This window comes from Polypterus senegalus, chromosome 2 (genome assembly GCF_016835505.1).
Source record: "Polypterus senegalus isolate Bchr_013 chromosome 2, ASM1683550v1, whole genome shotgun sequence".
NCBI lineage: Eukaryota > Metazoa > Chordata > Cladistia > Polypteriformes > Polypteridae > Polypterus > Polypterus senegalus.
This window is the reverse complement of record NC_053155.1, coordinates 192402028-192429711: the sequence shown is the minus strand read 5'-3', so window position 1 is coordinate 192429711 and position 27684 is coordinate 192402028. Positions and strand designations below refer to the sequence as shown.

At 37.9% G+C, this 27684-nt stretch overlaps 1 protein-coding gene across 4 annotated transcripts in view; it reads right to left on the bottom strand.

Annotated features, from left to right (window-relative positions):
* si:dkey-100n23.5 (cyclic AMP receptor 3) overlaps positions 1 to 27684 on the bottom strand; it is a 676569-nt gene that overhangs the window by 314557 nt on the left and 334328 nt on the right. For all 4 annotated transcript variants that reach the window (XM_039745090.1, XM_039745091.1, XM_039745093.1 and 1 more), the window contains one exon: positions 18054 to 18101. In XM_039745090.1, coding sequence (XP_039601024.1) covers positions 18054 to 18101 — 48 coding nt within the window. The remainder of the gene's footprint in view (positions 1 to 18053; positions 18102 to 27684) is intronic.

Below are 27684 nucleotides of genomic sequence, written 5' to 3'. Positions count from 1 at the left end.
CAAGAGGGTGAATATCTGTTTTTCTTTCATAACTCTAGAACTTGAAAGATTCAGCTTCTAATTTGTATTATTTTTCACAGTTGGAAATTTGATATGGATTAATTTTGCACAAAATTATAAAGTTTTTCTTCACACAGAGAACCAGAGTCACATGGAATAGGTTACCAAGTACTGTAATAGACAGTAGGACTTCAGAGATCTTCAAAAGTTGATTTCATGTTATTTTTAGAGGAATCGGATTGGAGTTGGAGTTGAGCTTTGTTGGGCGGAATGACTTGTTCTCGTCTAAATTTTTCTAATGCTCAGGAAGAAGTCTGATTATGGCATGTGTGTACAGTGCAACATCCATCACTTAGGGAGATACCCTATTGTCTAGTATTGTTGGCTTTGTGCTTTTTACTTTTGTTTCGACTGTATTTTCAGTTTTGCTATTCATGTCAGTTACCATTCCTTGTGAATAAACTACTTGCCTGATTTTTGACTAGTTTTTCAGACTATGGACTTGTTTATTACAATAACATTACTTTATCACCAGTTACTACACGTTTCTATTTCAACTCATCCAAATTTATACTTTAAATGTAGGCTCACGTTGCTAGCCATGCTTCATGGTCTGGTATAGTTTCTCTTTACAGAAGATGACATGTATATTTCTGCTGCTGTAAATGAAGCAGTACTGCTTCGGACATTATCATATACAATAATACTTTATATAAAATTAAAGGATTATATTAATATACTGAAAACACTCTAACAAACCTAACAGATAAGACAAAAGGCAATAAAAACTGACTATTTACTGACCATTTACTTTTAAATACTTCAGGTTGAGCCGTTAGTGTCATGAACCAGACATCTGCACCCAAAATACAATGAGAATTCTGTAGTGATTGTGTTTTACTGAACTTGATAACACAATTTTGGGTCAGCTTACTCTGCTGTTATTAACAATTTAAGAAGCTAAGTAGTAGTTGAAGTAGTTAGTATGATCCAACTGCCTAGTAAATTAAGGGTATACAGTGTCTAGTAATTTTCTCTAAGATTTTGAGTTTAAAATAGTGCTATTTGGGATTTTTAAATCTTACGGACTTACAAAGATTTGTACATGAAATGGCAAACTATAAAGATTTCAATTATTGTATACAAAATCAAAATATGGAATTGCCACACAAAATAAATACCATAATAGTTTGCAACTACAAACAATACATTTCGCTTCATTCACTTACACTTCATTAGTGGACTCAATATATGCTGGAAATAAGTAGATAACTTGCTTTACATTTACATTTATCTTAGAATGTATACTTTATCTCTTTAAGTCTGATAATACTTTAAATTCTTTTAAAAGATCAACATTTTATGATTAGGGATCTGACTAGCTCAAGTTTGTGCATGGATACAAATCTGTTTTAAACACAATGAACCTATCTCGGAACTCAGTTTACTCTAATGTACAGTACATGTAAAAAAAAGCAAAAAACATTAAAACTACTGTCACATTACCCAGATCCAGCAGTTCCTCTAAATTTGGCTATTAGAAAACAAGGATGCTTCCAAAATCAATTATGACTCTGAATAACTCAAGTCACTGGCGGTAATAAAGATGATGTTTTTGGATCAACAGTCTTCAATGTATTTAATAAGAAGAGCCTACATGGAAGAAGCTATGGCTGAAAAATATCTTTGCTTGCAAAGTATTTACTACACATCTAGATGCTACTGTAAGTATGAAGAAAAAAGTCATATTGTCTGATTAGACTAAAGTGGAAAATTGTATCTTAAATGCTAAGCAGCATGTGTAGCACCAATTAAACAAAACACACTGCCAGGCGCAATGTCACATCATCCCCAAGTTAAGTGGTGGTAGCATTATGTTAAAGATGTTTTTTTAGCAAACAGGACTGAAAATCCAGTCAGGATTGATGGGAAACTTAAAGGAACACAATACAGAGAAATTCCTCAGTAACAACCTTGTGGAAGGAGGACAATGAGCAATTTGTGTGCAAAATGTTAAAATTAAGGTCAATCATTGCTCTCCAATTTGCTTTAAAGACCAATTCTACAAAGAGGAATGAGAAAATGTTGCTCCTTTCATGATATGCAAAGATAATATAGACTTACAAAAAAGATTCAAGCAGTTATACTTGCCAAATTGGGTTCAACACACCAGTTTTATATGTTTTATTACTTTGCTGCTAATTATTGTATTTATTTTTAACATACATATTTGTATGTAACAAGCAGAACTACCAAGGCTACTTCATCAAAATTGTAGGCATCCAGACCTTTCACATAATAAAAATAAGAAACAAAAGCAAATGTTTAAAAAACACATACAGTTGATAAGATCCTTTTAGTAGGCAAAGGCCCCTGATCTATCATAGACAGTTTTTTTTAATAATATGAATTTTTCATTCTCTACATTATGGGATGTTAAGTATAGTAAACAATACATAAAATATTATAAAATGGATTATTAACATAGAAAGGGAAATTGAAATTCAGCAATGTACATCAGACTTAAAAATATTGTTCTAGGTAACCCTTGACTTAAAAAAAAATCCACTGTAGATATCACAAGGAAACACATTGATAAAATGATCCTGCAGTGATGTGCATGTTTTATTTGAGTTGGCTTAGAGCTGTAGCAGTTACTGTAACAATTATGCAAAGGTAAATAGGGAAAAATATTAACATTCTGTGACAATAAAAAGCATGAAAGTCTTAACTTTTTGTTCTTAGTGAGAACTGCCACTGGGAATGGGCAGACTGTCATCTCTCTAAGAATGAGTATAAGCAGAAAGATGGGCGGCTTGTGTTGACTCTATCAGTGCAGTAATGAAAGAGCAAGCATGCAAATTAGCATACTTCAACAAATGCAGAGAAAATGTATGATTATTTGAAGTGTGTTACATGTCTAAATACCCTATAACATTATTTTTTCAAAACACTTGAAAACCAGACCTAGAACTAGATGTGCTAGCATTAAGTTGTTTCCATCAAAGAAACTGTAGCAGGTAAATACACAAAAGAAAAGGGAGTGATTTAGATTGCTGCACATCTGTTACAATTGACCACTGAAATCCATCCATTCATCCTTATGCCAGTTTCAGGGTGTGGGAGATACACCATATCTCAACAGCAAAGCATGAAAAAACTCCAGTTAGAGCACCAGCATATTGCAGGGCACACTCCACTCACCCACATCCACTCTCATTCATAATGGACCAATTTAGAGGCTCAAGTCAACCTAATATATGTCTTTGGAATGTGGAAGGAAACTGGAATAAGGAAGAAGAAACAGTGAAGACTTCACAGAAAGATGGGAGTCAAACCCAAGATTCTGGAGCAGTACATCAGCAGTATGGTCCTCTGGACTACCTTTCTACTAAATTCATCCTGACAGTTTTTTAATCTGCTATGTGTACAATCAACACATACATCTGTATTTTGTTAAACAATATCGTTTACCATGAAGAAATGCTTGTGAGAAAAAATAATTGTACACAGCAAAACAGAAAGATGTGTTTTTTTTTTTACTAGGGGGCTTCGCCAACCCCTGTGTTTGGTTGTCCGGATACACACTTTTAAGATTTTTTTTTCTTTGAATTGCTACTATTTCATTAGTTTCACTTTTATTTCAGAACTTCTGTAAAAACAATATTTGGAATCTTTTGTGTCCCAATATGCTGAATGTTTTAATGAGGTCCGTGAGACTTGTGTTTAATGACTTTGTACCCTAATTCAGGATAGGTTTCTCTGTTTGGAATTTCTGCACAGACAAAGCGATCTACATCATCAGCAGTTAGTAATGTTTTTTGCAAAGTAATCAAGAAATGCATGTAAGGCAAACCACGTTTTTGAAATTATCTGACTTAAACTTCAAAGCCTTACAATATTTACATACTTCTGACATATCACTGTTGCCCATATATCCAATCTCTATTCGCCTTTTCATTATCTCTCCGAGTAATAATTTCTCTTTGTTTGCGCTAATGCAATGTTTGCTTTCTTTTTTGGACACCGTCATTTTTTTCTGCTTTCATATTCTGTATTTTGCTCTGCATGTGTTTCGCGCCTATGTTTTTTTTGAGTCATTTGAATTCCAGTTTTCATTATCTCTAACCTGCTCTGCATGTGTTTGGCCCCCTTATTTTATAACCTCTTTATGACGTTTTACTTTGTTTTCTACTCTGTCTTTTATTTGTGACCTCGCTTTGTCCTGCTTTTTTTTAAGTGACACCTGGTCCATGGTGATTATTTTCCCTTTCTCGAGTAATAATTTCCGTTTGTTTGCACTACTGCGATCTTTACTTTCTTTTTTTTTATACTTTCTCATCTTCCTACTTTCATATTCTCCACATGTGTATCGCGCCTTTTTTTTTTGAGCCTTTCGAATTCCACTGCTTTCATAATCTCTAACCTGCTCTTCATGTGTATAGCGCCAACGTTTGTGAACATCTTTATGGAGTTCTACTTTGTCTATTACCTTTGTCTTTTAATTTCTGAGCCCAATTGGACGTGCTTTGCTTCAGTTCCACTTGTTAGGGGCTAATAATTACTTTCCTTATTTTCTGAATTTGCACCTAGATTATTTTTTCTTTTTTGCTCTTTTTTCTCTCCAAAGCTTTTGAGCCTCTTTTCTCCGTGCTGCTTTTTTCTTTGCTTAGTCGTCGACGTTTCATTTATAACGTATTGTCCTTATATGCTTTATATGCGCTGAGACCCTGGATCTGTGTGTGCTCAAATCCTTCACACGACTGAATGTTTTGCTGCCCGTTGTTTTATTTGATTTTGATTGTAAGTGGGGCGTGCCTTGCAAGAATCTCATGTTATATGTCATCGCGAGACTGTCCTGGGTTAATCTCTTGGTACAACGTCTCATGTTTAAGGTCCCTGCGATACGCTCCGTGGCCACCCTCTTTCTTCTCGTGGGTCTTTTAAGTGTCTTCCGTGATTTTAACGTGAAGATCACATCTGGACGCCCTAGTGTTTCTCTCCAGGATTTTTTTTAATAATAGAGAGATAAGACAACACAAATTGTGTTCCTAGCTGCACTAGATCTGCAAAGATGCATGGTATCACTGTTTATTATAAGGTAAAAAAAAATAGTATCTGAATGACATGTACTATATTTACAGTAGACTGAATGAATGCAGCAAGACATTCTGTTAACGGTATCCCGGTTCACTACTCACATCTGGAAAATGTAAACTCTATAGCTAAAAAATGTTACTTAAGAAAACAACTCTACCGCATTATCAACTTATTCATGATGAGTTGCATATTCTTATCAAGTCTTGTCAGGTTTGTATGATTGGCATGGGCTTGTGACAAGATCAGAAAACCCATGTAGGTATGGAGTGCTGTTGCATTATGGTATTAAGGAAGTGATAAGCAAAACTTTTGTAAAGGTATTGGAAGAAAAAGCAATGCAGATGATCATAATATGCAAAGTATAAGGAAGAATGACATGTACCACTGGCAACCTCAGGACTTTGGAGTACAAATGTTCAGATAGTGGCAAATTAATAGGCTTTTTAATATAGTTTTTAAATAAGCAGAAGGTACACACATATTGGCACAAAACAAACTGACCTCAATGTGTTTTATTCAGTTCCAGTTTCCCTACTACTTTCTCATCAAACACTCACAATAAAAATTCCTGGTCAGCTGTGACAGCTTTATCCCAGATTCCCTGTTCAATCAAGTGTTATACAAGTGAAAGACTGTGCTCACTCATTCATCCTATTGACCTTGTAACCTTATATTGTCATGTCATGAGTCTCTACGAATGAGGTCAGGGGTTGCCTAACAAAACCTGAAACTACCTCAGAATGTGTGTCCCGGTGGCAACAAATATTATGCATTAGCCACAAATAATTATTTTTCTCAAATGAACACAAACAGATAGACAAGTTCATTCATGTTCTTTGATAACAACAAATTTCTGATAAATTCTAAGACATGTTTATTAGAGATTCATCTCTGTACTCTGTTATACCCAGAAAAAGCTCTATAATTTTTATCAGTTATTTCATTGAAATCTGACTGTTGAACTATTTCAAGAATGTTTATTTTTTCTTTAAGTGTAGCAAATGAGTGGAAAATGTAACTTTAAAAGCATAAAGACTTCCATGAAGAACATGTAGCATGTAATGTGATCTGGGACATCTTGCATCACCTTGGGACTGGAAAAATCAAAGCTAGATGACGGTTTACTGGGGAAAAAAGGTCATCCATTTAAATACAGCAGACATTCACATAGAGTAAACACACAAGAACAAAATGATAAAACACCTGTCTGCCCAGTGTGGGACACCCTAAACAGATGGTCTTTGCAGTTGTGCCAGTAGCTAGCCTGAGTTCTTCAAGCACACCTCACACGTTAACTTTGTTCTTTTGCTTTTGTCTTTGATGTTAATTAGGCACTGGATTAAGGGTTCATTCAAGTGCACTTCTCAAGTCACTTCAGAAAGGGTAACATACTGGCTAAAATTGTTAGAATGTAAAGCCATAAGGTTACAAGACATTGATTAATTGGATGATTCTGAGCAGGTTGCTTAATTTGCCAATTCTCAAGATAAAGAAATACGGTAGCAGATATGATTTGTAAGTCCCTATGGGAAATCATATCACCTAAAATAAATCAACATCATTTTTTCTTTTTAAGAGAGACGTTTTCTCACATAGTAAACCATCAACAAGCAGGCCAGGACAATAATGCATATCCCTGACCTGAGATGTAATAATGCTTCTTGTCACACCACATGTCCAACAGGGCATTTACTGTAGCATTGGTGCCGTAACCTAAAGGAATAAAGTATAAGCGGATATTTTAAGAACATACCAGACATGGAGTTTTATTTCAGAGGTGAAGGACAAGAGCCTCTAGTTTTACAAAATGCCAGCCCAGTCATCTGTGTTGTGGAATATGGTCGGCTAGTCATCCCGGCCAATACGCCTAGGCTGCCAGGTGGAGCCCTCCCTTCAGCATGGAGGTGCCCCGAATGCCAACAGGGAATTATGGACAATGGAGTTTTTATCCACAGCCCTGCTGGATACAACGGGGGCCACTAGAAGGCACTGCAGGAAGGAACAATGATGGTTTTTCCTACAACCCGGAAAGTTCGTCCGAGTCACATGGACAAAGGGAATGACGTGCTTCCGGGTTGAAGAAGAAGGAGTTTTCATCTGACCCGGAAGTGCTAGGAAGTCACATGGACAGGAGTTCAGAAGCACTTCCGGGTCACGGGCTATAAAAGGACTATGGGAGATCCCAGATGTGGGCCTGAGCTGGGTGGAAGGGTGGCAACGTGTCTGGGAGTGGAGGATTATGGAGAATTGTATTGTGATTGTTTAATGAGTATTGTGGAGAGGAGGGTGCTTTGTGTACTGTTTATTAATAATAAAATCAATATTTGGACTTTTACCTGGTGTCTGGCGACTGATCTGAGAGTTCAGGGGGATGATAGCGCCCCCTATCTGTCACACTGTCTTCTTCAACCTGTCTAAATATGCCAACAGAATTACAGGTACTGGCAACCACCTTTTTGGGGGATAAGTTACACAAAGAATGCAATATGTATTCCTTGAGAATGAAATATGTATTCCCTGATGGCCTCCTGTTTAAAATAAAGTACTGGTGATCTGTCTTACAAAGCCTAAGAATGTTTTTAATATGCTTGAGGGAGTTTATTCTCCATGAGACCATGGTCTTTTTTTTCTCAGTTTCTTTTTACTCCAATATAGCCTCCACACAGTACTGTTAACCAGTAAAATAAATCCTTTACTTTTTAAAAGAATCCTGGAAATAATCTTAACAAAACTCTTACCCATGAATTTCTTTAGCTGATTATAATGTGGTCGATGACCATAATACTGTATATAGTATTCTCACATGAGAACTACAAGTATCAATATTCAATAAATGGCGATTGTGCAAAAGTAGTTTTAATAATAATGATCACTAGTGATAATCAAAGCAGGCAAGTTTTAATTCTCATTTAGCTTTGCCAGACTGACACTAAAATTGGTTTCATTGGCAGTTTTGTAGTTGTGAAACATAAAACTGACCAAAAAGAGGTTTGCGAGTTTTTAAGGTTATTTTGTGGGGTGGAAAACAAGGAATACTCCTCCCTAAACACTTGTTCACATGTCTGTGTTTACCTGTGTACCTTCTTGGAGCTGCACAATACATGTAATCTGTTGCACACCTGTCAGTAGGCTATATGCACACTCTCATCCAGATTCCGGATTCAGCTGCTGCACTTAACATCCAATCGCTTCAACAGTTGCCCAGACTTACAGTAAAGTACTTAAATTGAATTATTCAAACAATTACAAGGGTAAGATCCGGACATATTAAAAACTTACATGGAACAAATATGTGATTACATTGGGCTTCTTTAAATAAAAAGAACTTCAATAATTAGTCATTAAACTTTATTCAGGGACAGGTGAATATGTATGTAGCCTCAATACATAATAACATGAGTCTGCTGGACAACTTTCCCTGTAAAAAAGCAAATGTCTCTGTCTGAGCCAGCAAACAGAGAATGCCAAACCACTGCTTCATTGTAAGGGTCTCAATTTGTTTCCTCAGTTGGAGGTTCTCCTCTATGAGAGACATGTTTTTATCAAGTGCTAGGTCAACAACTGGTGGATCCTTTTCCTTGGCCAGTGTGCCATCCTCCATCAATAACTCTCTCCTATCCCGAACACCCCCGTCTTGCATGTGGAACGGAGAAACTGTTCAACACAGGAACTCCTCCTTTCTTCAACAATCACAGCCCTGTCTCAGACCCTGGTTCATGAAAATCCTCTTTTTCAAAATACTGGCTACAAACTCGGGTATGGGGAATAAGTTCTCTCTCTGGATAGCAATGATCCATTTAGATTGGGTTTTCGCGTCAGAGGGAAATGTATGAAAACTAAGTACCTTGTTGTACATACTGGAAGCTTGACACAAATCACAACTGCAGTATGGACAATGCAAGTGACTCAGCTGACTGAGACTCCACTGGAAGTACGTCAGCATTGCCGTGTGCATATACTCGATTCAATCCTATTTATGCCTCTCATTCACATCACCTTTGAGGAGCACACTACGTTTTTTTTTGTTTGTTTTCTAAATGTGATGTGCCGCATGTTTTCTACAAAGACACACCAAAACACCCCATTGTGCAAACTAAAAATCTCTGTTCTCTGTTCAACGGCAGCCACTCTTTCCTTCCTGAAGGAGAGGTTGAGGAGTCCTTGAACTTCAAGTTTCTTATCTGTTGCACATGCTTGCTTAGGAATGCAGTCTTCAAGACTTTCATCACAAATGACAAAGCCATTGTACTATGAGAACATATCTAGTGGCTAAAAAAAAAGTCTACACATGACAGGAAATCTTTTTTTTTTTTTTACTGGAGAGCTTTATTTAAATACTAAATGACAGGCAGGTGCATGCTGAATTAATGCATTTAAATGCTCCCAGACAGGAACTAAATGCTTTTCTTCTTATGGCAAAGGCAAAAATTTTGCTGCAATTTTTTTTGCAAAGCAGATCACAAACATTTTTCTGCAAATAAATTTTTGCACAAATTGTTTTGCTCATCACTAATGATGACAACATTTTTTTTAGTTTGGCATCTTTAATCAAAAGCACAAAAACAGATTTATCCATCCATCCATCTTCCAACCCGCTGAATCCAAACACTGGGTCACGGTAGTCTGTTGGAGCCAATCCTAGCCAACACAGGACACAAGGCAGGAACCAATCCTTGGCAGGGTGCCAACCCACCGCAGGGCAGACACACACCCACACACCAAGCACACACTAGGGCCAATTTAGAATCACCAGTCCACCTAACCTGCATGTCTTTGGACTGTGGGAGGAAACCGGAGCGCCCGGAGGAAACCCACGCAAACACATGCAAACTCCACGTAGGGAGGACCCGGGAAGCGAACCCAGGTCTCCTAATTGCGAGGCAGCAGTGCTACCACTGCGCCACCGTGCCGCCCAAAACAGATTTAGGTCCCTTTTTAAAAATAGGAATATACTCACCCTCCCCTTCTTGACAAAATTGAAAGTCCAACACATAAAAATTACTGTGTACATTGCTGAAAATGAATCTTAAAAAAGTGGGCCTGATTATAGGGCAAAAGTCAAAGACACAGCACTGCACCATAATTTAGCTGCAATTTCCTGCATAGCACTTTTAAATTCAAGTTTATTCTCCAACGTTAATTTTCTCTTTAAAAGTAGCCTCCTGCTTCATTAAAATTATTATTATGGGTGGAGTTTTGAAGAATTATACAATTATCATCTTTACATTTATTATATTGTTAAATAATAATAGTAATCATTTCAAACAATAAGGGTTTTTTGTGAAACCCTACTGCTTTTAACAGTTATGGGACATCTTTTCCAAATATCATCATCTTTTCATGGTAATATTTCTAAACTAATGCTATGGATGGTATATTTTAGCATTACTAAGATTGATGCTTGGCTTTCTACTTTGAAGTCACATACCCCTTTCCCCAGTATAGTTACTGTAAATCATTTCCACGCATGTAAGGTATAAAACACTGCAAGCACCTCTGTGTGGTCTACTGAAATAAGCAATTAAAATCCACAGCAGCAAACAAGCCAATGCCAGTTCTTCTGAATGTCACCAGGCTTTCAAGGGTGTAAGAGAAGGACATGCTGCTCAAAGAGCGTGGGATGCACTTGCGCTCTTCAAAATAGGAGAGGCTCTGCTGAGTGAACAGCTGCTGCCACAGTAAAAGAGAGAGGAATAGCAGATGATTACAGACACACATCAAGTGGTATGTCAGGTCGACCTTTCCACTACTGAAAAGCCTGAAATGTTACGTTACTGTAGACCTTTAATTCCGTGAATGAAACTCATTAAAATCGTAAAGATAAACTATCAATGGAAAAAAAAAACACCAGAAGCAAGAAACATTCCTTTAGAGATTATGTTACAGTTCACCTCACAATTATACAGGAATATTAAAATCTATCAATCAGTCTTTATATAGCTCCTTTCAAAATAATTAAAGAACATACAAATTAATTATGAAGTAGAAATTAGCCTCATTATTGGAATGAAAAAGAAGATTTTGCGTTTTCATTTTTCTAACTAAGAATGCCATTACAACTGTTCATAGTAAAATACTCTAATTCATTTTTTTCAAATCTCCCGAGTTTCCATTTATCACTTAATTCATACAAGGTTGCTTATCATTAAGTGCAGCAAATCCACTAATTACTTTTCTGAACCCACCTTTTCCAAGACAGGTATGTAGGGATTCAGAGCCTATTCCAGTGTTATTGGCTGTAAGGTAGTAACTATCTTTGGTAAGGTGCACAGTAGGTTATAAAGCACATACCCGCACACTGCCTCAAACTTTAAATCGTTCAAACAAATGTCATTTCTTTGGAGTACATGTAAAACTATGGAAAATATAACATTCTCATACCCTTTAATCTAAAACAGGGTCACAATTAACAAGAGTCTATCTACATAGCACTGGGTCCAAGCCAGATACATTAGAATAATTTTAATGAGAACTAGGGTGCTCCGACCTCTGCTCGCTTCACTCGCCCACCCCCGGGTTTGGTTTACTGGATATACAATTTAAAGAGATTGTTACTTTCATGGGAATTGTTACATATGCATTATTTTCACATTTACTTTAAAACTTTTGTAAAAACAATACTTGTCCTTTATTTCCTGCCCCGGGCGTGGTTAAATCTCTTACTTGCAGGACATATAACACTACTCGTGTTGTGAAGGATGTGTGGCTGAACGTAAGCTAAGGAGAAGCGGTCGGATCATCTGCTGGTTTGATGCTGCTGGCGAGCTGCGTGTTCTGCTTGTCGCCTGTCATTGTTTTAAGAGCCGGGAGCACATGAAGTGTGTCTGCCAAAAGCATTGAAACAACTGTTAGGTTAGATGTCCGTGAACTTTAATTTTAAATGTTGTCTCACTGCCTTGTCTCCTGTGACGTTAAAGTGTTTCTCGCAGGACATCAAATTGTCTTCCGAGAAGATCATGTCTCATCTCCCTAGTCTCCCTCCCAAGATTTTTTTTCATAATAGAGAGACAGGCGATTCAGCCCAAAGTGGCTTATCAATCAAATTGACCTCATTTTTCCAAAGTAACATCAAGTTGAGTTTATACTTATAACGGAGTCTGTACACCGTGTAGCAGTAGAGAATGAAGAGTCCACCACATTTCAAAGGTCCTTCTAATCAGCTGTATTTTCAAACCTCCTATTGTGTAATGCCCTACATTTGCTAACATTAAAATTTGTCTGTCACAAATTTGCTCATGACTGTATCAGTCCACATCCCTCTGTAATGATTCAACACTTTCTAGATTATCTGCCAAACCTGAACAGTCCATCACTCTATCATAGGTCCCACTCTTGCACCCACCCACACTTACACTGGCCCAATCTTTAAATTACTAATTAGACCTAAAAACACAAGGAGAATATACAAATTTCATACAGACAACAACCAGCCACAGAATATGAATGAAGGATACTAGATCTGCAAGGTACCAGTGCTAACCACTGTGACACCAAAGTGCCAACTATAGTGTCATCTGTAATGATTGGGGCAAAGGCACTGTTTTTTTATTTACCCCTCTGCTCCACTGTTTCAAATTACAAATCAAACAATTCGGACGTGATCAAAGTGCATATTGCTGACTTTAAGTTAAGGGTATTTGCATACATTTCAGTCACACCATTTAGAAATGACAACAATTTTTATATGCTGTTCCCACCATAATGTTTGGGACAATTGGCATCACAGATGTTTGCGACTACTTAGGTGTGCTTCATTAGTGCAGGTATAAGATACTGTGGCTGGCTACCTTTCTAGTCTGTAGTTGCCATTCTTCAACTTGAGGACAAGAGCTCTGCCAATGAAAGTCAAAGAACCCATTATGAGACTGAAAAACAAGAATAAACCTATTAGAGACATCAGTAAAACCTGAGGATTACCTAAATCAATTATCTGGAATATTATTAAGAATAATCGCAAAGGGATTTGTACACAAAGAAAAACCTCCACTGCTGATAACAGAAGAATTTCACTATAGTAAAGAAAAAGCTCAAAATGCCTCTTCGACAGATTACAAACAGTCTTCAGGAGACAGACGTGGATGTGTTAGAAAGTACTACCAGCAGAAGACTTAATGAGAAGAAATACAGAGGCAACACTGCTAGATACAGACCACTAGTTAGCCACAAAAATAGGATGGTCAGATTACAGTTTGCAAAAAAAGTACTTAAAATAGTCTGCAGAATTATGGAAATAAGAACTTATGGACTGACGAGACAAAGATAAACTTATATGAGAATGATGGCAAAAGAAAGTGTGGGGACAAAAACAAACTGCCCAAGATCCAAAGCTTACCGCCTCATATGTTATACATGGTGGTGGGGGTGTTATGGCTTGGGCATGTATGGCTTCCATAGGTACTGGCACACTTATCTTCACTGACAATGAATACTAAGGTGTAGAGAAAAAGTTCATCTGTTCAGTTTCCAGTAAATGCCTCCAAACTCATTGGACAGTGCCTCCACCTACAACAAGACAATGATTCCAAACTTTTTAAAGCTAAAAAATGGAAAAATCTTGAATTGCCAAGCCATGTTACCCAATTTATATTCAATTGAGTATGCCTTCCATATGCTGAAGAGAAAACGTAAAGCAACAAGACCCCCACAATAAGCGGGAGCTGAAGATAGCTGCATTAGAGACTTGGCAGAGTATCACCAGAGAAGATACTCAGCACCTGGGGCTTCATGTATAACGCCGTGCGTAGAACTCGCACTATAACATGGCGTAAGCACAAAAGCCGAAATGTGCTTACGCACAGAAAAATCCAGATGCAGGAATCTGTGCGTACTCCAACTTCCATGTTCTTCCACTACATAAATCCCGATCAGCGTGGAAAGTAACGCTTGTGCACGCGCTTTATGTAACACCCCAACTCCTCCGAGAATTACGCCTCTTTGAATATGCAAATGAATATAAATCCCTCAGCCTTCTGTAAAAAGACAATGGGAAATGCATGGGAGAAAATATAAGAATTTCAGCGAATACCAAGTGGAGGCAAAGGAAAAACATACTATTTGTTCAAATAAACCGTGGTATAATCAACAAAAGGAAGTTGATTGAGTGACATAGTGTGTTGGAGAAACTTGAAAGCTCACGTTCACAAAATCGCACAGTGCCGGAAATAAAAAAGAAGTCGCATATCAAAGTCGCCGTGAAAAGAAGAGTTGTAGCCCACTTTCTGAGTGTCAAATGAAAGCTTATTAGGGTACAGAGAAAAAAAGGCACACAGTGGGGAAAAAGCACGAAATGTCAACTTCAATCTCAACATTTCCACTTTAATCAGTAGTTTATTTTGTCATTAAAGTAGAACATCATAAACTTCATCTTAGAATCGTTTAATTAACCAGTTTCTCAAATCACATCGTAATTAAAGTAGCACGTTACATGCTTTGTTTTGTATTTGATCTTCTATGTGCTCTATGTGTGTGAATCACTACTTGCTTCTTAAACCGGCACTCTTCCTCTGACAGGACACATAATCCATTAAATTCATGATATTATAGCTCTCTGAATAACTAAAATACTGAGATGTATATGTGATATCATTTTTAGGATGATAGGAGTTAAAGCACGTTATTAAACATGAGTTTCACGGGGAAGTGATTGTGTGCGACCTTCGATTAAATAATTTATTGCAGCAGTACTCAGGGGCGGCTCTTGGCTTGTGGTGGCACTGGGCAGAGGAAGAATCGGTGGCCACTTCCCGCCAATGTCAGTAAGGTAGCTTATACACGGTGGTTGGCCACGTCCGTTGCGGACACTGCATAGCCGCCTCGTGCTCATGACACAAGCATTTAACATTTGCCGAAATTTGTTGCTGCGTTTTTAGCCGTGTTGTTATTTTCTCTGTTTTATATTCAATATATATTGGCGTAGCCGCCACTGCATTCCTTGCTTTTCTTTCTCCAAGTAACTGATCACCACACAATCAGCAGGACCATTGAAATATCTTTGTAGTACATGTTTAATTATTCTATCCTTCATGACACTCCCAGTGAAGAATATAGATTATTTAAATGAAGTTAAAGTTTTATCTGTATAATATAATAAACATATTTTGCTGCATTTCATCTTAAAAATGATATCATCATCATATGTAAATACGCGCTTTATAAAGTGGCTCAGGTTGTGCGATATTATAACTGTAGTGCAAGTTTACAGTGGGGTGATTGTACTTATAAGTACAAACAGTTCTACAAGGAGCAATTGATTAAGTGCATTTAAAGTTATTGGGATTAAACTGTTTATCAACCGTGAGGTCCGTATAGGAAAGGCTTTGAAACGTTTTGCCGTGGCTGAGACAGCGTGTGCTTGAAGCTGTATACCGATAATTCTCTTTCCGATCAGCTGCTGCTGTGATTCACACTCAGATACAGTGATGTAAATACTCTGAGTGGTGCAGTGAGAGTAATATGGAAAAAGATGATCCGCTGTGGCATCTCCTAATGGGAGCAGCTGAAAGAAGAAGAAGAAGGTGCAGTGAGAGTAACAACGCTAAAGCAGTTATGGTATATGGAATACTATGGCTATTCCCTGGACCATTATATTGTTACAAGTTAATTTCAATCAGATGCGTTACACTAATAAACAATATGCGGTTAGTTTCAGTGTATTTATAAAGCCGCATCAGGAAAATAAGGTGTAACCACACAGAAACAGTAGCATTGCTTTGACGCTGGGTGCCGCTAGTCTGCAAAACCGAGTGGAGAACTTGCGTATGACAAGGTATGAGGTACCGTGGAAAAGTGCGTGGCTTTACGCCAAGTGTAGGTTTTATACATCGCGATTTGAACGTGGAAAAGTTCTTACGCAACATTTCCGTGCGTAACCACCGTTTATACATGAGGCCCCTGGTGATGACTATGAATCGCAGACTCATGGCAGATATTACATACAAGGGATATGTAACAAAGTACTACATATGACAAAATTAATATACCTACAATTGCTATGTCCCAAATGGAGCAAATACAAAATGAAACATGGAACCATGTCTACAATGCATCTACATTCAACTATAGTTAAGTAACTAATCATTACTTGGCTAAAATCCATCTTAAAAATACTCTGTCAAACTAAGAGATTTCTCTGTGCATTGGGCACGTCATTTCATTTGGAGTGCTACATGCATTTATTCTTGTTTTACTGGCTGATTTTCAGTCAAATGTGGCCACATTACTTTGCTCGGGAAGGATCATCTCTTGAAGACTGTGATAATGCATCATATAACACATCTGAAAGGGATGTGCCCAAGAAGGTTAGTGGCAGCCCTTTGAGGAACTGATGGTTGAATTAAGTATATTCTTCTTCCCAATGCTCTTTTTTCCTCAGAACCATATGTGTGTCACTTCAAGAATAAGCAGAAGCAAGCTATTGGGCATCCTTTAACATTTTTGCATAGAAAGTGATATAAAGCCAAAACACACTAAAGAAAGAACACTTACTTTCTAGTTGATTGTTTCCATTCTTGTTAAAGTAGGCTATATCTGTAATACTTTTCATCATAAAGTCCCTTTGATCTAATATGCTATTAAATGTCATCCACAACTACTTAAAAGTGATTCAGTTTTGAAATTGTCAGAGTGCATGTCCTAAACTTAAAGTACAGGTTTCTGGTCTGGAGGGCAAAAAAATATTCACAGAATATTAGAGGTGATTTAGACTAGGGAAGAAGTCATTCACCAACTCCTTTACAAGCGTCCTTCAGGCCAGGAAAGAGTAACAATCCACTTGTGAGCCAAGAAGAGTGCTGCCCAAAGGGAGATTTCTTTTCACTATGACCACATTAAAAATTCTCTGCATCCAACAGATTTCAATTGTTTCAATAGAAATTTCTGGCAAAACCATAAAAAAGTTAACAAACTGTTTTGCTGTGTATTTGGTAGTAAGCAAACAATCCCACAGATTTTTTGTTTACTTTTTCCTTTGGGTAAAGGACAAGTGGCTTTGCCATTGTTATTGGCTATTTGTGTATTTTATATTCCAGATTATCATACTACAAAAAATCACTGTAACATGAAATATTTTTTACTAACCCAAATTAAGAGAGACCATTTTAACAACACCTTAAAGGAATTGACATTCAGAAATCCCAGAAGCTTTTTGGTTTGGTCACAACAGAGTATAATATGTTTATGAATCCTGAGTTATTACGTATATCAAGTTCAATTTTCAATTTTATTTAATGATACCATAATATGGTTTAATATAAAGGAAGTTAGCATTACCAGACATTCTTTCATCTTTAAGCCAATCATTAAATGTACAGCATATTTGTGTGAAGGGCAAGATTGTGTGAAAGGAATGTTTTACCAGAGATGATTGCTACATGTTCACCCAATTACATGGCAGCAAATGTATCCAGATAGAAGTACTGAGGCTGTGCGATCTATAATGACACATATGGTGCTCTGCTACAGCCTTTTCAACGATGCAGGCATTGATCAGCAGGTCAGTGTGGAGGTGACCTCTGGCCTTGGATATAACTCTAGAAGGGTACAAGAGGTATACAAACATGGAAAGGGATTCTGAAACAAGAATTCCCTTGGCAAGGGGACAAGGGACCAATATATAAGTGAGAGCTGTAGGAAAGCTGCTTTAATGATACACAGAATGGTTATCACTCGATTACTAAGGGCCATATGGGGTTGTTAGGTGTTTTAAAGTTTAGTATGCTTTACTTGTCTCTGTTTGCTAAAATTGAAATTCTACTTTAGACCTTGATTTTTAGTGCAGTTTGGGTCTGACTGCTTGATAGCACCAATCAGTGAGAAATGTAACACACCTAATCCAAATTTCCAGCTTAGAAACTCCCTAATGTAATTCTTAAAGATATGTGTAAAAAATCAAAGTTGTCACTGCATCTGAATAACATACACTGTCATTTTAACTTGTTTCAAAAATATAAACTTACCTTTCTCCTTTCTCTTTCTGGGTCATATGTCCCAGACCACAATAAAACCTGAAGAAACAAAAACAATTACAGTTTAAATTAATTATCTCTATTTTGCATTATAATATTATTTAAAAACTGTGAATTTCTTAATTGAGTATTTATTTTTTTGTACAAACAGGTTGTAAGGGACCTTGGATTATATCCTGAAAGGAAAAGGAGCTGGTTAGTTACTCAAGTCAGATGGCGTGCCAGTTTATTACGAATGCCGACCTAAATGGAAATACCATCAGAAATATTACTTTACAGATATAAACAAATATAACTTTTCTTGTAAGTGAAAGACAAACATTGACACCATGTATGCAATTCTGTAAACCTGAATAAAAAAATATAGTATAGTGTAGTATGCTTTTTCAACAAATAATTATAGTGCCAAAAACTACACATCACCTAAAGATATAAAATACGTGTTGGAACACCAAAACACTAAAAATGGAGTTGTCAGGCACATGTGTCAAGGCTGTATTTTGAGGGCTGTGCACAGGTAGGAATTGGGGCCATGTGTCACAGTTGTTAAGAAACTTTTCCCTGTCTAACCCTAGAGAAGACATCCAACATCACTTCCTCATCAGCTCCAGAAGTTCTTCCCCTTCCGCCCTGTCATTTATATAAGAAAGTAGTACACCAAAAGTGGACATTCATTTGCAAACCTGTGTCTGAGGGAGATGAAACCTTTTTCTCAGAAGAGAACTCTAGAGAATGAAAAATCAAAACACAATTGTCCCACCCTGTTAACATTTCAAGTCTTGAACAATTATTATTAAACAAGGATTCCACTATGGTCCTCAACTCTTCATGCCTGTGTCCTTTGTGTTTTTACATAAAAAAATAAATAAACTACAATATTAAAGAGACAATGTTGGGGAGTAAGTAGTGTGTAACCATATCACAATGAGGTTTGATTCTGGCGTCAAAGGTCTACTGCGTGCATGTTTTCCATGGCCTTACAAAATGTTAACTGGTGACAAAGAATGTGAGTGCTGAGAAGGAGAATGACTTGTGTAAATATCCAAAGATTAATTCTGCTTGTAGCCTCTGCTTTCAGTCTAATCTATTTTTTTTCTTTTCTTTAACATATGTGAACATTTCAATATTGTATCTTCATTTAAAAACTCTGTAGATAAAGGTGATGGCTCTAATAGCTGGTATTGCCCCTATTGGCAGAAGCAACCTCAAGTAGGCATTTCCTATAACTGCCTAACGGTCTCGGATGTCAACTTGGAGAAAATTTGTCTGTCGTCCATGAAGAATTGTTTCAACTGTATGATGTTCAATGGGTGTCATGTGCACACAGCCCATTTCAAATATTCCACAGCATCTGAATAAGATGTGGAGGAGTTCAAATATCTCGGGGTCTTGTCCACGAGTGAGGGAAGAATGGAGTGTGAGATCAACAGGCGGATTGGTGCGGCATCTGCAGTGATGCGGGCTCTGCATCGGTCTGTTGTGGTGAAAAAGGAGCTGAGCCATAAAGCAAAACTCTCAATTTACCAGTCGATCTACGTACCTATCCTCACCTATGGTCATGAGCTATGGGTAGTGACTGAAACAACGAGATCGGGAATACAAGCGGCTGAAATGAGTTTCCTCCGCAGGGCGTCTGGGCTTTCCCTTAAAGATAGGGTGAGAAGCTCAGTCATCCGGGAGGGGCTCAGAGTAGAGCTGCTGCTCCTCAGCATCGAGAGGAGTGAGATGAGTTGGCTTGGGCATCTGATCAGGATGCCTCCTGGACGCCTCCCTGGTGAGGTGTTCCGGGCATGTCCAACCGGGAGGAGGACCTGGGGAAGACCCAGGACACACTGCAGGAACTATGTCTCCCGGCTGGCCTGGGAACTCCTCGGGATTCCCCCAGAAGAGCTAGAAGAAGTGGCTGGGGAGAGGGAAGTCCGGGTATCATTGCTCAAGCTGCTGCCCCAGTGACCCGATCTCGAATAAGCGGAAGAGGATGGATGGATGGATGGATCTGAATAAGATTCATATTTGGGCTTTGATTTAGCAATTCCAAAACCCTTCTTTTCTTTCTTTTCATCAGTTCCTTTGTAAAGTTACTGGTATATTTAGGATCACTGTCATATTGCAAGGGCCATTATCTGTTAAGCTTCAATCTTCTGACAGTTGCTCTCACAACATCCTTAAGTACAAACTGGAATAATGAAAAATACAAAGTAGATTCTGAGATGGTAAACTGTTCAAGCCCTTCTGTAGCAAAGCAGCTCCAAGCCATAACATTTCCACCACCTTGCTTTATAGTTGCTATCAGCTTCTTGTGATCAAATGCTGTTTTTGGTTTTCACCAAACATGTCTTTTGATACTGTAGCTAAATAACTATCTTTGCTTCTTCTGTTCAGAGTACATTGATCCAGAAGTGCTGATCTTTGACAAGGTATTCATGGGCAAACATATTTCTGCCCTGATGTTGGTTCTGTATGGCTGTACATGTGAAATTTGCATTTGTTTATTTAAATTGTATAGTGGACAACAAAATGTAAATGTGGCATGATATCTGTTATATTATATCACCTTTATCCATAGATGCTGTTCAAATTAATATTAAATCTATAAATGCTGTTCAAATGAAGATCAGATTTTAAAATGCCCATGCATGTTAAAAAAGCATGTAAATAGTTGTCATGTAATTTTTTAACCCGCTTTATCTGATCCTAGCTAGCATATGGAGCAAGGCAAGAACAAACCCTGGACACGGTGCCAGTTCATTGCAGGGTGAATACACATATGCATATACACGCATACACACACACCAAACACACACTAAGACCAATTTAGCGTTGCCAGATTACCTAAACTTGCATGTCTTTGGACTGTGGGTGGAAACTGGAGCACCCACTAGAAACCCATGCAGACGGTGAGAAAATGCAAACTCTACACAGGGAGGACCCGGGACAGACCAATGGTCACCTCACTGTAAGACAGAAATGCAACCACTGTGCCACCATCCGGCCCTTTGTTTGGTTGTGCTTACTTTTTCACATTACTCTACAAGAGAAAAAATATGCAGTATGCATATGCTCATGTATAATAATGTATATGCAGGACAGCACAATTGTAATGTGGTTAATACAGATGCCTCAAAGCTTCAAATCACAACATGGTCACTGTCTGTGTGGAGTTTCCATTGTCTCCCTGTGTCTGTGTGGTTACTTTGGGTACTCCAGTTTTTGCCTGTGCTGTGAACACATGCATGTTAAATCATTTGGTAAATCCTGAACTGGTGCATAAGTGGACATGTGTGAGTGTACAATCCAGAGTTGGTTCCTGCCTTGTACCTGATGCTACCCTGTGACCCTGAATTGGATTAAGTGACTTTATTAATGGATTGATGACTTATCTATAAATTGTTTCAGATTTTGATATAAATAAATGTGTTTTACCATAGTGCTGCAACATGTTTACCTTTTTGATTAGGAAAACTTGAAAGTCTCGGCTCATTGTTTACTCTTATATATAAATGGCCCTCCTTCCTCTAACATACTAAGTAACATAAAGCAAAGCATTGTTGTTTTGTCTAATTTTTTGAAAGTGTAATTTTGTTCACAGCATGTAAACAGAACAGTTTTCAAGAAGACATCCTAATGAGAGGAAGAAAAGACAAGGCCGAGAAGGGGGCAACCTTAGTAGGTGGCCTGAGTCAGAAAATGTTGCCTGGGGTGCACTTCAGTGCAGGGTTTGGGTAATCCAAACCAAAAGGCCTGTTTAGACAGCCGTTTTGAGTTTAGTCAACATTGTAAAATGAAAAAAAGACTAAGCATCACAGATTACATCCTCCAAGCTGTTAAAAGGCAGCAGGGATGCTCAGTATCGCAGTCCTATGATTCTGCTTTATTTAAATAAAGTCTGGGAAGGATAGAAACACCTTTGAGTGTTTGACACTTAAATGGGAACAAGTGTTTGGAGACATACTGGAACTAAGGACATTCAGAAAACATTTAGAAATGTCATAAAGGTGAACCCTGACGGACAAAAGTTGGTTTGTAGGACCTCTGTAAGCCTAAAGGCTGAAAGGAGAAGCAAGACTGTCCTGAATGGATTAAGCCGAACAGATAATGGACACATATGGGCAACATGCATGCTAGTACAGCAAAGATTTGGTGTTGGTTTGTCCAATTTCTGCCTTAGTTAATCATAAGCACAGAGTAGTAACCAATCCAGCTCAGAGTGTCAGCTGCCTGCAGGTCACAGCCACATATGCAAAAACATATATAGCCATAAACGGCCAATTTAGAGTTGCTAATTAACCTAACCAGGAATGGTTTTGGATTGGGGGAGAAGGCCAGTTCTCAAAGAAAGACCTCAGTGACACAAGGAGAACATGAAAGAGGTTTGAACCCAGAAGTCTGCAGTTGTGAGTCAAGAATACCAACAACTATAACACTGTCTCATCCAGGAGTATATAAATTAGAGTAAATGCGTAAAATGTGATCAAATATAAATTTAGAAAAATAACCATTATTAAGATTTATGGCACCTCCAGTAAACCACTTAAGAAACTGAACCGGGATGAGCAGAATAAATATGCTGAAGACAAAAGGTCAAATAATTTTAGTCAAAACTACATCACTCAGAATTAGCTATGATTTATTAAACTGATTTGGCAGAAACTAAAGAGCAAGAATTGCATCTTTACTTTGGAATTACTCTCTCAATGCTGTATGTGCAATGTCCCACTACCTCTTTAAATGGCACACTTTGATTAAAAGTGCATATTCAAGAGAGACAGAGAGGTTTTTTGGCCACTGTTTTTTCTCTTCTTTGAAGCTTTGCTTTGGACGAGTGCTTCCAGCTCCGTCTGTCTCTGTGTCAGAGCTGCACGCAAGAAAAGTTGTGTATGCCATCTGGTTTTGTTTTTTTGAGCAGAAGTGCTAATGCATGATGCGTTATGACATGCAAAGCATCCTGATCACCAGAGATAAATGAGTAGTGAGAGAAAAGGGTGGACTTGCTACATACTCAATGGTTCAGGCAATTTTTTTATTATCTGATTCTTTTTTAATACAATGAGATTCATAGAGACTGCAAGGAGTGATAAATCAGGTGTGGCAAAAGAATGCTGTATCTGTCAAAAATCTTGTGGCTCAGATGTGATCAAAACTTTCTTTTTGCTGTACTGTTTATTCTCTGTATATTCACTTGCTGATTATGTGAGAGCTAAATCTGTATTCTGACAAAAATCAGTTCTGAGATGATGGACATACTGTATATTTCAAGGGTGAGAGAAGAGAAGTTAGCAAAAAAGTTCTGAAAAAATGTTGTGACCCTTTTTTAATAAGGAGAAAACACATCAGTGATGTGGGTCTAGACTATAATAATTCCTAACGATTTTAGAACCGGTGGCATTCTAAGCTCTTCAAACAGGGATGTTTAGTCATCTACTGAAAGAAAAAAATCATGTTTGTTCACTGATTGTTACAATTTAAAGAAAATTGTTTCTTAATGGTTTCTTCTGTAAACTTAAACTGTCTATCAAATTAATACTCAGTCAAACTTGGAAGACTAAAGCATTAAGCATTATATTTTAGACATACTGCAAAAACAATGAAATTATTATATAATTTGACACCTATGGTAACATTCAATGTATAAAAATGAGTAATTTCAGCAACACAACAGTTTATTGTACCAGCCCTATCACTACAGTAAAATGAGATTTGCCTTTAAGAAATGTTTAATACAGCACTTCTAAATGCATGACTATTCTGTCCTTTTTGAAACAATCAACAATTTTAGTTGAGTGCTAAGATTAGGCCTCAGGATGTTTCTAAATGCTGTGAAGAATTATTTTACTCTGCAGGACAAAATTTTCTTGAATTAAAATTCATACAAGATAGAATTGTTGTTGTGTGGTCAAAGGTTATAAGAAGAAATAATAAAAAGAAATTGTGGTTTAAATTAATGAATATAAGCATTTGATTATAAATGCCAAGAATGCAATGGTAGACAAAAACTTAAAGAAGGAGCCACCAATGACCTTTCTGTCCTAAAGGTAACAATGCCAAAAAGACATGGTAGTCATAAGTGATTAGTGAACTCTGTGGTGTTAGCTTCGCTGTGAGCTTGGTGAAATCGTGGAAGTGTTCATAAACTTCCTTAAACTCTGTAAAATGCACTGACGTCAATGAGGAAGGAGGAAATGAACTAGCTTTAAATGACTTATGATAGTGTTGTGGTCTTTTAAGTGTCCCTAAGGGCTAGTGAAAATATCTGCCAAGTATCCTAGACCAAATATTGTGGCCAAAAATGTGACCTGAGCTAGGAAGCAGCAGTGCTAACCACTGTGCCATCATACCTCAAACAACATGCAGATGAAATGATAAGCAGAAACAAAATGGACACAAACAAGCAATAAGTTAAAAAAATATAGGTATAATTGTGGTCTCAGAGTTCCGATTGTCAGTGCACTTGTTGGCCCTCTTCCATTATATGGATTTGCAACTGCTGTGTTGGCTACAGAGACTTGAAAATCAGTTTGCACTACTCTGCACTGGCACTTCTCTTTTTGAACTTTGGAGTACCAGCAGATATTGTATGCATACTGGTATACCCAGAAAGCCTGTAATACGTTATATACTCATTGGGCTCTGATATGCTTAATGCAACAAAGAAGAAACAACGTGCAGAACAACAAAGTATTTCCAAAATATTATCATTATGATCAGCTAATAGACCCCTTAAGTTAAAATGCTGCAAGTTTTAAAAAATGTTTTTCAAATCCAGCTAGAGTAGTGTCACGCATGCATGAAATGTGAGGTAGAATACACTTAACAGTATGAATGCATGAAAGTTCTGCATATGGCTGCTACAGCTTTGAGATGTATCGCTAGCCTTGGAAAGCCCCACGGGTGGCTGGGTAAAATAAAATTAGCCAACTGCATCGCAAATATCCAAGAAAATATTTGAAGATATTCTCAGTAGATGCTTTGCCATCAGTGGTTTGAACTAATGTGGACCATTTATAAATTTGGTCTTTGAAGGTTTCTGCTGTTTCAATATTATCGGATGAAAAGAGAGTTCTGAACAAGTAGTTTGCAGTATTTCCAATGTTACAAAGTAGTTAACAAGGTGGACTCTAGGCTACAAGATAGCTGGTTCAATCTGCCTGGGCATCAACCACGTCAAATGTGTGTAAACAACAGTGCAAGACATCTGCATTTTTTTAAAATTCAGTAGAGTGGTGTTCATCACTTTGGTTGTTTGTTTGATTCTTGGCTGCTATAACATCCAGCAGTTCAAGTTTTGAATGCTCTCCAGATGGTGCAACTTCACTGCTCTGTACAGTTCTGTCTCAATTCATGCCTATTTATTTTATTTATTTTTTAAATAGCAGTTTTGTGATAGAGATTAGCTTTACATTTTTAGAGACCAACACTTTTATAAAGCAGTTTCAGGGTGATTTAGGCCGGTAGGTTAACAGAAGCAAACACAGGCACTTAGATATTTTATTGTTCGCTTCTAGGAGCTACTATTAGGGATCAGTTAAACTTTTTACTGGGATTAAACTGTGTTCTTTAGATGGTTGATACGGGTGACTACAGTGCTGGCTCTGTTACACAGGTGAACTACGTGGTTGCCTAGGGTGGCAAGGGGCTTGGAGGCAGCCATTTGACAATATACACAAATACCACTACACTAACACTCAGACAATGGGGACAAAGTCTTCATTTTAATGTACATATTTAGACCATGCAAGGAACTCCAAGGGGTTCCCTCCCGCCCTTCAAAAAATGTACATTTTTACAACACTCACAATCCCCTTAAATCCCAATTTGATTTCATCTACGTAGACCACACTAGATGGAATAATAAACTGTGACCCATTTTGGAAGGGAAATCTGGTCATACTACCCAACCCCAAATCACTTCCACGCAACATAAGTATAGCAATTGCCTTTGAGACTGTGTGGTTTGGGCACAACCTTTTCACCTTCACCTAGAGCAGCAAAAAAAACTAGAGTGGGCCCTGGGAGAGTGATGAATCATTAGATTTGAGGAGGGAATATAATCTATAGGGTGAGAGTTCAAATGCTGACCACTCAAGGAGGGGCTCTCCTCATTTGGCTGCAACAGTATCTGCAAGATCCCCTAGATGCCTAAATATTTACAAAGAAGACATCCCATTATTTATAACTAGCAAAACACCCGCACTTTGCAGCGGAGAAGTAGTGTGTTAAAGAAGTTATGAAAAAGAAAAGGGAACATTTTAAAAATAACATAACATGATTGTCAATATACAGTAATTGTTTTGTGAGTGTTATGAGTGTTGCTGTCATCAAGGATTTGATTATCATTATTTCTTTCAATCAGGCTCATATTTAGAGGATGTGTTGTGTTCATGTTACATTCCGTGTTTGTCAACCGTTGTAAAGATAACAGGTTTCATTCATTGAAGTGTTCACTACCCAAATCGGTACTCGTGAATCTAAGATGTTTAACAGGCATTCCTGGTATTAAGTTTAATTTAATTTAAACTTAAACTTTACACCTTGCTTTCCTATTGATATGTCTACAAAGGTTTGTTCAGCTTCAGAGGGCTGTTCCTTTCTTACTGCATCAATAAACAGCTCGTCTTCCACTTTATCTGAGACATCACACACTTCATGCACGGGTTTACCTTTCCCAGTCCTGCAAACTTTAGTGAAGTGGTTCAATTTACCACATTTTTTACACTGTCTTCCTTTAGCTGGACATTGACTTTTTCCACCGTGTGCTTTGTTTCCGCAGTAGCTGCACTTATGAATATGTGTGTATGCATCACTCGTTTCGTATTCTTTTGCTGCCATCTCAATTGCGTAATGCGTTTTTTTGTTCAGCGCTCTTTGGAGCTCTTGCTTTTTGTCTGCGTACTGCGTTCACAGTCAGTTCACGTGAGCCGCTTGGAGTACATGCATCGAAGGTTCTCAGATGTGCTTGTGCTATCTTGTGCGATCTTGCGATGTCCACAGCTTTATTTAATGTTAGCTCAGACCTGGCACTTAAAAGTTTCTCTCGCACTTTTGCTGAGTTTGTGCCAAACACTATTCTATCCCTGACCATCTCATCTTCATTTGCATAAGCACAGTCCTTCACCAGCAATTTTAACTCCGTTTCAAAGTGATCAAAAGTCTCATTTATACCTTGCGTCTTCTCACTAAACTTGTATCTCGTGAATAAATATCGTATTCGTCTTGACAAATGCCTCGTAGTGGCAGCGTGTCTATTGGATTGCTGCTGATGGACGGCCTTATATGGGCAGGCACTCAATTACGTGGGAGGCGTGGGTATGGGGACGCAATATAGGCAGGCAGCCAACTAAAAGGGAGGTGTGGTGATGAGGGACGCAACTCTGCCTCACACGGCGACCGAGCTGCAGGCTATGGCCGTATATATGTACGAAAGTAGGATTCAGTTATGACCGTTACGCGTAGAATTTCGAAATGAACCTGCTTAACTTTTGTAAGTAAGCTGTAAGGAATGAGCCTGCCAAATTTCAGCCTTCTACCTACACGGGAGGTTGGAGAATTAGTGATGAGTCAGTCAGTCAGTGAGGGCTTTGCCTTTTATTAGTATACAGTAATCCCTCGCTATATCGTGCTTCGA